Source organism: Pseudophryne corroboree, chromosome 10, assembly GCF_028390025.1.
Source record: "Pseudophryne corroboree isolate aPseCor3 chromosome 10, aPseCor3.hap2, whole genome shotgun sequence".
Lineage (NCBI taxonomy): Eukaryota > Metazoa > Chordata > Amphibia > Anura > Myobatrachidae > Pseudophryne > Pseudophryne corroboree.
The window spans coordinates 191,145,719-191,158,579 of record NC_086453.1 but is presented as its reverse complement, the minus strand read 5'-3'; the positions used below and the strand labels follow the sequence as shown (position 1 = coordinate 191,158,579).

General features: G+C 48.4%; 1 protein-coding gene across 1 annotated transcript in view; it reads left to right on the top strand.

Annotated features, from left to right (window-relative positions):
• Nucleotides 1-12,861, top strand: part of MMP23B (matrix metallopeptidase 23B) — a 139,785-nt gene that overhangs the window by 80,893 nt on the left and 46,031 nt on the right. Inside the window, exons 6-7 of the mRNA XM_063943001.1 lie at nucleotides 2,906-3,016; nucleotides 4,983-5,109. Coding sequence (XP_063799071.1) covers nucleotides 2,906-3,016; nucleotides 4,983-5,109 — 238 coding nt within the window. The remainder of the gene's footprint in view (nucleotides 1-2,905; nucleotides 3,017-4,982; nucleotides 5,110-12,861) is intronic.

The window sequence follows — 12,861 nt, the reverse complement described above, 5'->3', positions numbered from 1 at the left end:
TGGATGCTTTCGTTTTGTCGGCATCTGTATCAGCTCCACATGCAGCAAGATATATATTAAACCTTTGCTTAAATCTTTTCCAGTTTTCAGACAAGTTACCAGACATCAGCATGCCGGTTGGAGGAGCTAGTTTATCCATGGTTGCTCACTATTTGAAGAGAGGAGCACACGGCAGGATTTGCAGACACTGAGTATCACAGCCTGACAGACTGCTGTAGGATTCTTTCACACTCTGAGAGCACTAGCAGTCAAAGTTAAACTTCTTCTGACACCATGTTTTGTTCATATGTTTGTAAATCCAGTCATAAGGACACAGACATGTGAGTTCACTGATGTGCTGTTTATTCCATCACCAACTCCAGACACACTGCACACTGGACCACCCACTTCCCTGCATACCCGTGGTCCTAGGGACCATGACTGAAGATTCAGGCTTACACAGATTAGTAAGGGAGTGTCTACAAATATTAAGCATTCTAATACACTAACATCACAAGCAGTGGCTGCTCTCTGCTCTTGCTGCCTTGTGGGAAGTGATGTAATTTCCATCAGTCCACATGTGACCCTTTACCAACACCATAAGTATCCTGTTTGGCCCACACTGAACATCCCCTTGATGAAGTACTCATTATAGGATGAAACGTGTTGGGACAGGGACTCGCTACTCACCCTTGGACTTCCCATAAGCGGACAGATAAGCTGTTCATACTTTTTAATCTTGTACATTAGATACCTGCATTTGTGGCAGGACTGTGCCTATTAAATTGTTACTGTTTTTATCTATCTTGGCTCTCCAAATGTTTATTGGGACCAGCAGGGTTCCTAACTTCTGAGCCTGTGCAGAAGCAGCTTCAAAACAGTACACACTATGTTGTCTTTATCTCTTTTTTTTACATGTCCTGCTTTTAAGAGTCGTCAGCCTGAAGATTGTTTTAAGCTAAGTTTTTACTTATCTTATCACTGTGTATACCCAACTCCCAGGGTGTTTTTATTGAATTTAATTTCACTAGACACTAGTGGGCGCTCTTTACTATATATATATATATATATATATATATATATATATATATAAAAAAACTAATATTCACTACTAATCAGAAGCAGTGGCCCACGCAAACCCCCCTACCCCACTGGCACCTAATTACCAGCGATGGCTGGCTGCTGCATAGTCAGTACAGTAGCGCCCCCCCCCCCCCCCGTTCCTCCCCTGCTGCCGGCATCTAATTACCAGGGATGGCCGACTGCTGCATGGTGAGTGCAGCAGGCCCCCCGCACTTCCTCGCCGCTGGCACCTAATTACCGAGGATCGCCGGCTGCTGCATGGTCAGTGCAGCAGTGCCCTCCCCCCCGGCACCTTTGTAAAGGGGGGCTGGCCGGCTGCTGCATGGTCAGTGTAGCAGCTGACCCCCGTATCACCCCCTACTGCAGGCATCTAATTACGGTTGTGTCTATGTTACCTTTGTGATCAGGACCTGGAAGTGACATAACGAGAGGGCAGGAGAGAACTTCCGCCCTTACAGCACCTAAATGTTTTCTCCTTTCTCCCTTCGTGTGAGATTTTGTTTTTTTTCTATGCAGCATTGGACGTTCGCCATGCTTTGGGCTCCGCTTCACTCACCACAGGTTACTATTCCAAATAGTTTGTGACATGGACCCAGGCGGTTATGGGAAAGGTCCTCTCCACGAAGGGAAACTAGATGCTACCATCTAATTACCGGGGATGGCCGACTGCTGCATGGTCAGGGCAGCAGGTCCCCCTGCCCTCCTCCCGCGGCACCTTTGTTATTGGGGGCTGGCCGGCTGTTGCATGGTCACTGCAGCAGCGCCCTTTCCGCACCTCCCCGCCGCCGGCACCTTTGTTACCAGGGGTTGGACGGCTGCTGCATGGTCACTGCAGCAGCACTCTCCTCTGCCGTCGGCTTCCTTGTTACGTGGGCTGTCAGGCTGCTGCATGGTAAGTGCTGCAGCGCCCCTCCGCACCTTCCCGCCGTTGGCATTTTTGTTACCGGGGACTGGTTGGCTGCAGAGCTCACACTGCAGACGCCCCCCCCCTCTTCACAAGCTGCCATTCGAGGGCTGTTCACCATCTCAGGATGGCAAATAGTTTCACGATCAAACTCTGGGGAAAAAAAAAGCTTTTTCAGAGTTTGATGAATGTCACAATTTCTACATCCCCTGGGGAGTGCAGAAATTGTGAAATTTAAGTGATGATGAATAGACCCCTATATGAGGAATCAGCTCTCCAGTGTATAGCATATGCCCTACTGAAACTTTGTCATGACTTTCTACATTTTTTGGATAACTCATACAGTAGTCTGTTATAAGTACTTCATTCTAGATCCAGACATTTAGGGGTTAATAAAGTGCGGGTTAATAGAAATAGAGATGTTGCCCATCGCAACCAATCAAATTCTAGATATTATCTTCTAGAAAGTGCTAGATAAATGATAAGTAGAATCTGATTGGTTGCAACATCTCTACTTCTATAAAGCCATACTTTAACAAATATACCTCTTTGTGGTTGGACCAAGCCAGATGAAATGAAGGCCAGCTGGCAGATATATAACAGTGGAAAGGTAGGATAATCTGGGCGCTTCAAACAGTATAAAAGCAGCCCTTTCACAAACACTAGTGGATCTATCCCAAGAAGATCCTATTTGAACTTGTGGAATAAATTTGAAGTAGTGTGGAAAATGGTGCTGCAATACTTGGATGTGGAGGGTGTGATATATGTTTATACTTATCCTGAATTGATGATGAATTACTGTACAAAGAAGTCGTCCTGTTGATTAATCTTCTCAGTGACTCGAAGTCAGGCACCAACTGGCAGAATATCGCACACAGATGCTGATAGATTACCTGGTGGCTAGATATTACTATATTTAATGATGTTTTGTTTTTGCAGGATGCAGAGACAGATACTTAATGTGCGCCACCTGGGCATACAAAGGGTACTGCGACTCCCGGAGGATACCTATGAAGAAGTACTGCCCATACAGCTGTGACTTCTGCTATGGTATCTGTCTTAATACTATTCATTTATTTCACTATTTCATGGTTTGTCACAATGGGCAAATGTTTTCAAAGGCTAAAAAGCCATATTGATGGAAATACCAGGGTATATATAATAAGATAGTCACCAACCTAACTTGCCACAATGTACAGTACTCCACCAACCTATCCTTTCTGCATTGCTTGTATAGCTGGCTGGGCATACACGGTTAGACCAACAGACATTTTATCTGACAGCATCACACCCCTCAGATATCATGGGCATACTATGGCCACAGGATATCTGGGTTCCTCCCGAGGAGACATTCCCTTTCCCCCGCTGTAAAGGAACAGGGGAAATGTCTGTCAGACACAGAGGCGTAGCTAGGGTTTTCGGAGCCCAGGCCAAGATGGAAAATGCCCCCCCCCCCCCCCCAAAAAAAAAAAAAAACAGCAAAAGAAGCATGTGCGCGTGCCAAAGGCACGTGCGGCTAAAAATGGGCGTGGCCACGCACCAGAAGGGGTGTGGCCACTGAAAATGGCCCACAGTGCCAGTTACATTGCCCCACAGTGCCAGGTACATTGCCCCACAGTGCCAGATACATTGCCCCACAGTGCCAGTTACATTGCCCCACAGTGCCAGTTACATTGCCCCACAGTGCCAGTTACATTGCCCCACAGTGCCAGTTACATTGCCCCACAGTGCCAGATACAATGCCCCACAGTGCCAGATACAATGCCCCACAGTGCCAGTTACATTGCCCCATAGTGCCAGATAAAATGCCCCACAGTGCCAGATACAATGCCCCACAGTGCCAGTTACATTGCCCCACAGTGCCAGATACATGCCCCACAGTGCCAGATACATGCCCCACAGTGCCAGTTACATTGCCCCACAGTGCCAGTTACATGCCCCACTCAGTGCCAGATACATGCCCCACTGTGCCAGATACATGCCCCACTCAGTGCCAGTTACATGCCCCACTCAGTGCCAGTTACATGCCCCACTCAGTGCCAGTTACATGCCCCACTCAGTGCCAGTTACATGCCCCACTCAGTGCCAGTTACATGCCCCACTCAGTGCCAGTTACATGCCCCATTTAGTGCCAGATACATGCCCCACTGTGTCGTCGTCCCCCCGGTCACTCACCGCTTGTTGATGATATGTGAGGGGAGGAGAGCGCAGCGCAGCGCCTCTCCTTCCCCTCACCGCTCCAGGTTCGCTAGCCAATCAGAGCTCGCGGACCGGCAGCCAATCAGGAGCCGGTCCGCAAGCTCTGATTGGCTAACGCCGCCGGAGACCGGACACAGCTGCTAGGGCTTTCAGCGGCAGTGAGGGGAGGGAAAGACGGTGCTCTCTCCTCCCCTCACATTTCGGCTTGACGGGGGCGAGTGGGGCATGATGCCCTGGCCGCCGTCGGCGCCCCCCTCTCCTGGGCCTGCCAAGGCGCCCAGGGCACGTGCCCCACTTGCCCTACCCTAGATACACCTCTAGTCAGACATATGCCAGGGCAGGGCATACACTGCCAGTTGTGGCCGACTTCAACTTCAAAATATTGCATCGGTTGGACATTCTGACGGTATTAGACGGATCAGCCAGATAATTGTATAGTGTATGCTCAGGATTACCAATTGAACTAGAAATGGTCTTTTATTGTGGAACCTTAAATGTAGAGAAAACCCCCAAAAAACAATGGCTTCTGGATTAAGCCTACTGCTGTCCATGGATGTACATGTATGTGGCACAACTAATACATTTTGCTACGCCTGATCGCTCACTGACACTCAGGTGTTTATTGTTCACTCTGGGCCACATTTCATTTTATGTTTTCAATAAAACTGTATATGGGCAAGTCAGTAATGTGCGATGTGTGGGGGCTGCGCACGCCATAGATAATTATGGGAAAGCAACATCGCTCATTTTACTGCACACACTAGGCTGCCTTGTGGATTACATATGTCTAACAAATATTTAATGTTGTACACTACAGACTTTCCATTTCCAACACGGATGCCCACACCAATACCACCCAGAACCAAAGTTCGTTTGGTTTCAGAAGGCCGGAACGTGACCTTTAGATGCGGGAAAAAAATTATCCATAAAAAAGGAAAAGTTTAGTAAGTATATTGTGTTTTCTGTTCCTGTGCAGGAATTTATCATCAAGGGCCAGTAAAATAACTTTTTTGGCACAGTCTTCAGCAAATTAAAATATGTAATGTGGCATTTTTTTTAAACAAATGTATAGGCAATTGTACATAAGAAAAGAAAAGTAATGTAGCCCATAACAAGCAGGCATTCATTTTAAGTGCTAGTCTGTAGTAGACAATGGGCCTAATTCAGCATAGATGGCAAATGTAAAATCTCTCTCTAATGGGCAAATCCATGTTGCACTGCAAGAGGGGCAGATATAACATTCGCAGAGAGAGTTAGATTTGAGTGGGTTATTTTGTTTCTGTGCAGGGTAAATATACGTTATGGTAAGAACTTACCGTTGATAACGATATTTCTCCTAAGTCCACAGGATCCACAGGATAACATTGGGATATGATTAAGCGACAGCGGATTTGCACCAGTTGGTCAAAGCTTTTCGGCCTCCCAGCATGCAACGGGCCCATCCATATATCCCTGCCTCCTGGCTCAGGCAAATCAGTTGTATTCCCAATGCTCAAGGCAGGAGCATCATAGATAGCCCTAATCAGGCAAGAAGAACACACATGCACACCCTTCCGTACAAGAAGGAAGAGGTTAGTGATTAAAAGGATCCTCAAATCAGGTGCGTCAGGGATCCTGTGGACTTAGGAGGGTCCACAGGTTATCCACAGGATAACACTCCGGCAGGGTCCACAGGTTATCCACAGGATAACACTGGGATTTCCCAAAGCAATTTGGGAATGGGATGGGGATGCTCCTGATTGGACAGGAGAATCCTTCACCCGAATTCAGCATCCTGAGAGGCAAAGTTATCCATGGCATAATGTCTATTGAATGTGTTAATAGAAGACCATGTGGCTGCCTTACAGATCTGTTCTGCTGAAGCACCACGTTGTGTTGCCCATGATGGACCTACCTTACGAGTAGAGTGAACAGGGACATTAGCCGGAACAGGGAGATCAGCTTGAGAATATACTTCTGAACTCGTCATCCGAAGCCACCTTGCCAGTGTCTGCTTATCCGCAGGCCATCATCTCTTGTGAAATTCATAGAGAATGAAGAGAGTATCTGTCTTTCTGATGGCACTGGTATGATCCATGTCACGGACTACGTCCAATGATGCATCTCCCGCAGTAATGTCCGACCCTTAAGACAGAGACTACAATTTCTTCGTTAAGATGAAATTTAGAAACCACCTTAGGAAGATAGCCAGATTTGGTTCAAAGAACTGCTCTATCTGGATAAATAATTCAGAAATGGAGGATGACATAACAATGCCCCTAAATCTGAAATTCTTCTAACTGAAGAAAGGTCAGTAGAAAAAGAACTTTAGCTGTCAACCATGTAAGATCCAATCTTTCAAGTGGTTCAATTAGGACAGCCTAAAGGGCCTTTAGGACTAATCTAAATCCCAAGGCACTGTAGGAAGAACAAAAGGAGGTTCAATGTGTCGCATTCCTTGGAAAAAAATGCACACATCCTGTAGGTTAACAATTTTCTTTTGGAACCATACAGTCAGTGCTGACACTTGTACTCTCAAGGAAGTCGGTCATAACCTTTATGCATTCATACTTGAAAGAATGCTAAGATTCTGGAAATTCTGAAAAACCAAGAGTCAAATATTTGATCCCTACACTATTGAATATAGTCTTGCCATATTTGGTGATAAATGAGAACTAAGGAATTTTCCTTGCTCTGAGCATATTTAGAATTACTTGTTGAAAGAGTCCTCTAGCCTTCAGGATAGAAGTCTCAAGCGTCAAAAACAGTCCATCCGGGTGTTTGTGATAACCATGACCCTGAGACGGTACAGTAGATCTGGCCGCTGAAGAAGTATGAATGGAGCATCCATTAACCTCCTCTGTAGATCTGTGTATCAGTGTCTTCTGGACCACGCTGGAGCTGTTAGTATCACAGCACCCTTACCTTGGATAATGTCTGTGCAAAATAGCCCTTGAAGGTTCAACCAGAACCTGTGCCTGCCTCGTTTACTTAAGAGGCTTTGGAGACAACTAACCATTTTGCACATAATCCCCTTGAACCACAGCAGGTTAACCTCACTCTGCAAGACAACATTAATCGAGTGTTGGTGCTGCTGTGGAAAGTGTATTTCTCTGACGTCCTAGTGGATGCTGGGTACTCCCTAAGGACCATGGGGAATAGACGGGCTCCGCAGGAGACTGGGCACTCTTTAAAGAAAGATTAGGTACTACATCTGGTGTGCACTGGCTCCTCCCTCTATGCCCCTCCTCCAGACCTCAGTTAGAATCTGTGCCCGGCCAGAGCTGGATGCACTTAGTGGGCTCTCCTGAGTTCACTATAAAGAAAGTATTTGTTAGGTTTTTTATTTTCAGTGAGATCTGCTGGCAACAGACTCACTGCTACGTGGGACTTAGGGGAGAGAAGCAACCCTACCTGCTTGCAGCTAGCTTGTGCTTCTAAGGCTACTGGACACCATTAGCTCCAGAGGGATCGAACACAGGGCCCGACCTCGATCGTCCGTTCCCGGAGCCGCGCCGCCGTCCCCCTTGCAGAGCCAGAAGACGGAAGATACCGGAGAAAATCGGCGGCTGAAGACTCCGGTCTTCAATAAGGTAGCGCACAGCACTGCAGCTGTGCGCCATTGCTCCCACAGCACACCACACGCTCCGGTCACTGGTGGGTGCAGGGGGGGGGGGGGGCACCCTGGGCTGCAATTAGTATACCTTAATGGCAAACTGCACATAATACAGTTCTAAACTGTATATGTGCCTAATCCCCCGCCATAATTTTCATTAAGAAAGCGTGAGAAGCCCGCCGCTGAAGGGGCGGGGCTATCTTCCTCAGCACAGCCAGCGCCATTTTCTCTTCACAGCTCCGCTGGAAGGACGCTCCCCAGGCTCTCCCCTGCAGTATACACTACAGAAAGGGTAAAAAAGAGAGGGGGGGCACATAAATTTAGGCGCAAAATTGTGATATAAGCAGCTATTGGGGGGAAATTCACTTTGTGTATAGTGTATATCCCTCTGTTATATAGCGCTCTGGTGTGTGCTGGCATACTCTCTCTCTGTCTCCCCAAAGGACTTTGTGGGGTCCTGTCCTCAGTCAGAGCATTCCCTGTGTGTGTGCGGTGTGTCGGTACGGCTGTGTCGACATGTTTGATGAGGACGCTTACGTGGAGGCGGAGCAGGTGCGGATAAGTGTGATGTCGCCCCCTGCGGGGCCGACACCTGAGTGGATGGATATGTGGAAGGTATTAACCGACAGTGTCAACTCCTTGCATAAAAGGTTCAATGACGCAGCTTTGGGACAGCCGGCATCTCAGCCCGCGCCTGCCCAGGCATCTCAGAGGCCATCAGGGGCTCAAAAACGCCCGCTACCTCAGATGGCAGACACAGATGTCGACACGGAGTCTGACTCCAGTGTCGACGAGGATGAGACAAATGTACAATCCACTAGGGCCATCCGATGCATGATTACGGCAATGAAAAATGTGTTGCACATTTCTGACATTAACCCGGTTACCACAAAAAAGGGTATTCTGTTTGGGGAGAAAAAGCAGCCAGTGACTTTTCCCCCATCTGATGAGTTAAATGAATTGTGTGAAGAAGCGTGGGGTTCCCCAGATAAGAAACTAGTGATTTCTAAGCGGTTACTAAATGGCGTACCCTTTCCCGCCAACGGATAGGTTACGCTGGGAAACATCCCCTAAGGTGGACAAGGCGCTCACACGCTTATCAAAAAAGGTGGCACTGCCTTCTCAGGATACGGCCGCCTTAAAGGAGCCTGCAGATAGAAAGCAGGAGGCTATCCTGAAGTCTGTGTATACACACTCAGGTACTATACTGAGACCTGCTATTGCTTCAGCATGGATGTGTAGTGCTGCAGCAGCGTGGTCCGATTCCCTGTCTGATAACATTGATTCCCTTGACAGGGACACTATATTGCTAACCATAGAGCATATTAAAGACGTAGTCTTATATATGAGGGATGCAAAGAGGGACATTTGCCGGCTGGCATCTAGAATTAATGCAATGTCCATTTCTGCCAGGAGAGTATTATGGACTCGGCAGTGGACAGGTGATGCTGATTCTAAAAGGCACATGGATATTTTGCCTTATAAGGGGGAGGAATTGTTTGGGGACGGTCTCTCGGACCTCGTATCCACAGCAACAGCTGGGAAGTCGACTTTTTTACCTCAGGTTCCCTCACAGCCTAAGAAAGCACCGTATTATCAAGTACAGTCCTTTCGGCCTCAGAAAGGCAAGCGGGTTAGAGGCGCGTCCTTTCTGCCCAGAGGCAGGGGTAGAGGGAAAAAGCTGCACCAGACAGCCAGTTCCCAGGAACAAAAATCCTCCCCTGCTTCCACCGCATGACGCTGGGGCTCCACAGGTGGAGCCAGGTGCGATGGGGGCCCGTCTCCGGAACTTCAGCAACCAGTGGGTTCGCTCACAGGTGGATCTCTGGGTTCTACAAGTGGTATCTCAGGGATACAAGCTGGAGTTCGAGACGTCTCCCCCTCGCCGTTACCTCAAATCAGCCTTGCCAGCTACTCCCCAGGACAGGGAGGTAGTACTGGCGGCAATTCACAAGCTGTACCTCCAGCAGGTGATAATCAAAGTTCCCCTCCTTCAACAGGGACGGGGTTACTATTCCACAATGTTTGTGGTACCGAAACCAGACGGTTCGGTGAGACCCATTCTAAATTTGAAATCCTTGAACACTTATATAAGGAAGTTCAAGTTCAAAATGGAATCGCTCAGGGCGGTTATTGCAAGCCTGGAAGAGGGGGATTATATGGTATCACTGGACATCAAGGATGCTTACCTACATGTCCCCATTTACCCACCTCACCAGGTGTACCTCCGTTTTGTGGTACAGGACTGCCATTACCAATTCCAGACGTTGCCGTTTGGTCTGTCCACGGCACCAAGGGTATTTACCAAAGTAATGGCCGAAATGATGATACTCCTTCGAAAGAAGGGAGTTATAATTATCCCGTACTTGGACGATCTCCTTATAAAGGCGAGGTCCATGGAGCAGTTGTTGGTCGGAGTAGCACTATCTCAGGAAGTGCTACAACAGCACGGCTGGATTCTGAATATCCCAAAGTCGCAGCTGGTTTCTACGACGCGTCTGCTGTTCTTGGGTATGATTCTGGACACAGAACAGAAGAAGGTGTTTCTCCCGGAGGAGAAGGCCAAGGAGTTGTCATCTCTGGTCAGAGACCTCCTGAAACCATAACAGGTGTCGGTGCATCACTGCACGCGAGTCCTGGGAAAGATGGTAGCTTCTTACGAAGCGATTCCCTTCGGCAGGTTCCATGCAAGGATCTTTCAGTGGGATCTGTTAGACAAGTGGTCCGGATCGCATCTTCAGATGCATCGGCTGATCACCCTGTCCCCGAGGGCCAGGGTGTCTCTGCTGTGGTGGCTGCAGAGTGCTCATCTTCTCGAGGGCCGCAGATTCGGCATACAGGACTGGGTCCTGGTGACCACGGATGCAAGCCTCCGAGGTTGGGGGGCAGTCACTCAGGGAAGAAACTTCCAAGGACAATGGTCGAGTCAGGAGGCTTCCCTACACATAAATATTCTGGAACTAAGGGCCATTTACAATGCCCTAAGTCAAGCAAAACCCCTGCTTCAAAACCAGCGGGTGCTGATTCAGTCAGACAACATCACGGCGGTCGCCCATGTAAACCGACAGGGCGGCACAAGAAGCAGGATGGCGATGGCAGAAGCCACAAGGATTCTTCGATGGGCGGAAAATCACGTGATAGCACTGTCAGCAGTGTTCATTCCGGGAGTGGACAACTGGGAAGCAGACTTCCTCAGCAGGCACGACCTCCACCCGGGAGAGTGGGGACTTCATCCAGAAGTCTTCCAGCTGATTGTAAATCGTTGGGAAAGGCCACAGGTGGACATGATGGCGTCCCGCCTCAACATAGAGCTAAAAAGATATTGCGCCAGGTCAAGGGACCCTCAGGCGATAGCTGTGGACGCTCTAGTTACACCGTGGGTGTACCAGTCGGTTTATGTGTTCCCTCCTCTTCCTCTCATACCAAGGGTACTGAGGATAATAAGAAAGAGAGGAGTAAGAACTATACTCATCGTTCCGGATTGGCCAAGAAGGACTTGGTACCCGGAACTACAAGAAATTATCTCAGAGGACCCTTGGCCTCTGCCGCTCCGACAGGACCTGCTACAGCAGGGGCCCTGTCTGTTCCAAGACTTACCGCGGCTGCGTTTGACGGCATGGCGGTTGAACGCCGGATCCTGATGGAAAAGGGCATTCCGGTTGAAGTCATTCCTACGCTGATAAAAGCTAGGAAGGATGTGACAGCAAAACATTATCACCGCATATGGCGAAAATATGTTGCTTGGTGTGAGGCTATGAAGGCCCCAACATAAGAATTTCAGCTGGGTCGATTTCTGCACTTCCTACAGTCAGGAGTGACTATGGGCCTAAAATTGGGATCCATTAAAGTCCAGATTTCGGCCCTGTCTATTTTCTTTCAAAGGGAACTGGCTTCACTGCCTGAAGTTCAGACGTTTGTTAAGGGAGTGCTGCATATTCAGCCCCCTTTTGTGCCTCCAGTGGCACCTTGGGATCTCAACGTTGTGTTGGATTTCGTAAAATCACATTGGTTTGAGCCACTTCAGACCGTGGAGTTGAAATATCTCACGTGGAAAGTGGTCATGCTTTTGGCCTTGGCTTCGGCTAGGCGTGTGTCAGAATTGGCGGCTTTGTCATGTAAAAGCCCCTATCTGATCTTCCATATGGACAGGGCAGAATTGCGGACAAGTTGCTGGATGTAGTCCGGGCCCTGAAAATCTATGTTTCCAGGACGGCTAGAGTCAGAAAAACTGACTCTCTGTTTATCCTGCATGCACCCAACAAGCTGGGTGCTCCTGCTTCTAAGCAGACTATTGCTCGCTGGATCTGTAGCACGATTCAACTTGCACATTCTGCGGCTGGACTGCCGCATCCTAAATCAGTCAAAGCCCATTCCACGAGGAACGTGGGCTCTTCTTGGGCGGCTGCCCGAGGGGTCTCTGCTTTACAACTTTGCCGAGCTGCTACCTGGTCGGGATCAAACACGTTTGCAAAATTCTACAAGTTTGATACCCTGGCTGAGGAGGACCTTGAGTTTGCTCATTCGGTGCTGCAGAGTCATCCGCACTCTCCCGCCCGTTTGGAAGCTTTGGTATAATCCCCATGGTCCTTACGGAGTACCCAGCATCCACTAGGACGTCAGAGAAAATAAGATTTTACTCACCGGTAAATCTATTTCTCGTAGTCCGTAGTGGATGCTGGGAGCCTGTCCCAAGTGCGGACTTCTGCAATACTTGTATATAGTTATTGCTTAACTATAGGGTTTTTTGTTCTGAGCCATCTGTTTAATGAGGCTCAGTTGTTGTTCATACTGTTAACTGGGTATAGTTATCACGAGTTGTACGGTGTGATTGGTGTGGCTGGTATGAGTCTTACCCTGGAATCCAAATCCTTTCCTAGTAATGTCAGGTCTTCCGGGCACAGTTTCCCTAACTGAGGTCTGGAGGAGGGGCATAGAGGGAGGAGCCAGTGCACACCAGATGTAGTACCTAATCTTTCTTTAAAGAGTGCCCAGTCTCCTGCGGAGCCCGTCTATTCCCCATGGTCCTTACGGAGTACCCAGCATCCACTACGGACTACGAGAAATAGATTTACCGGTGAGTAAAATCTTATTTTTCCTAACA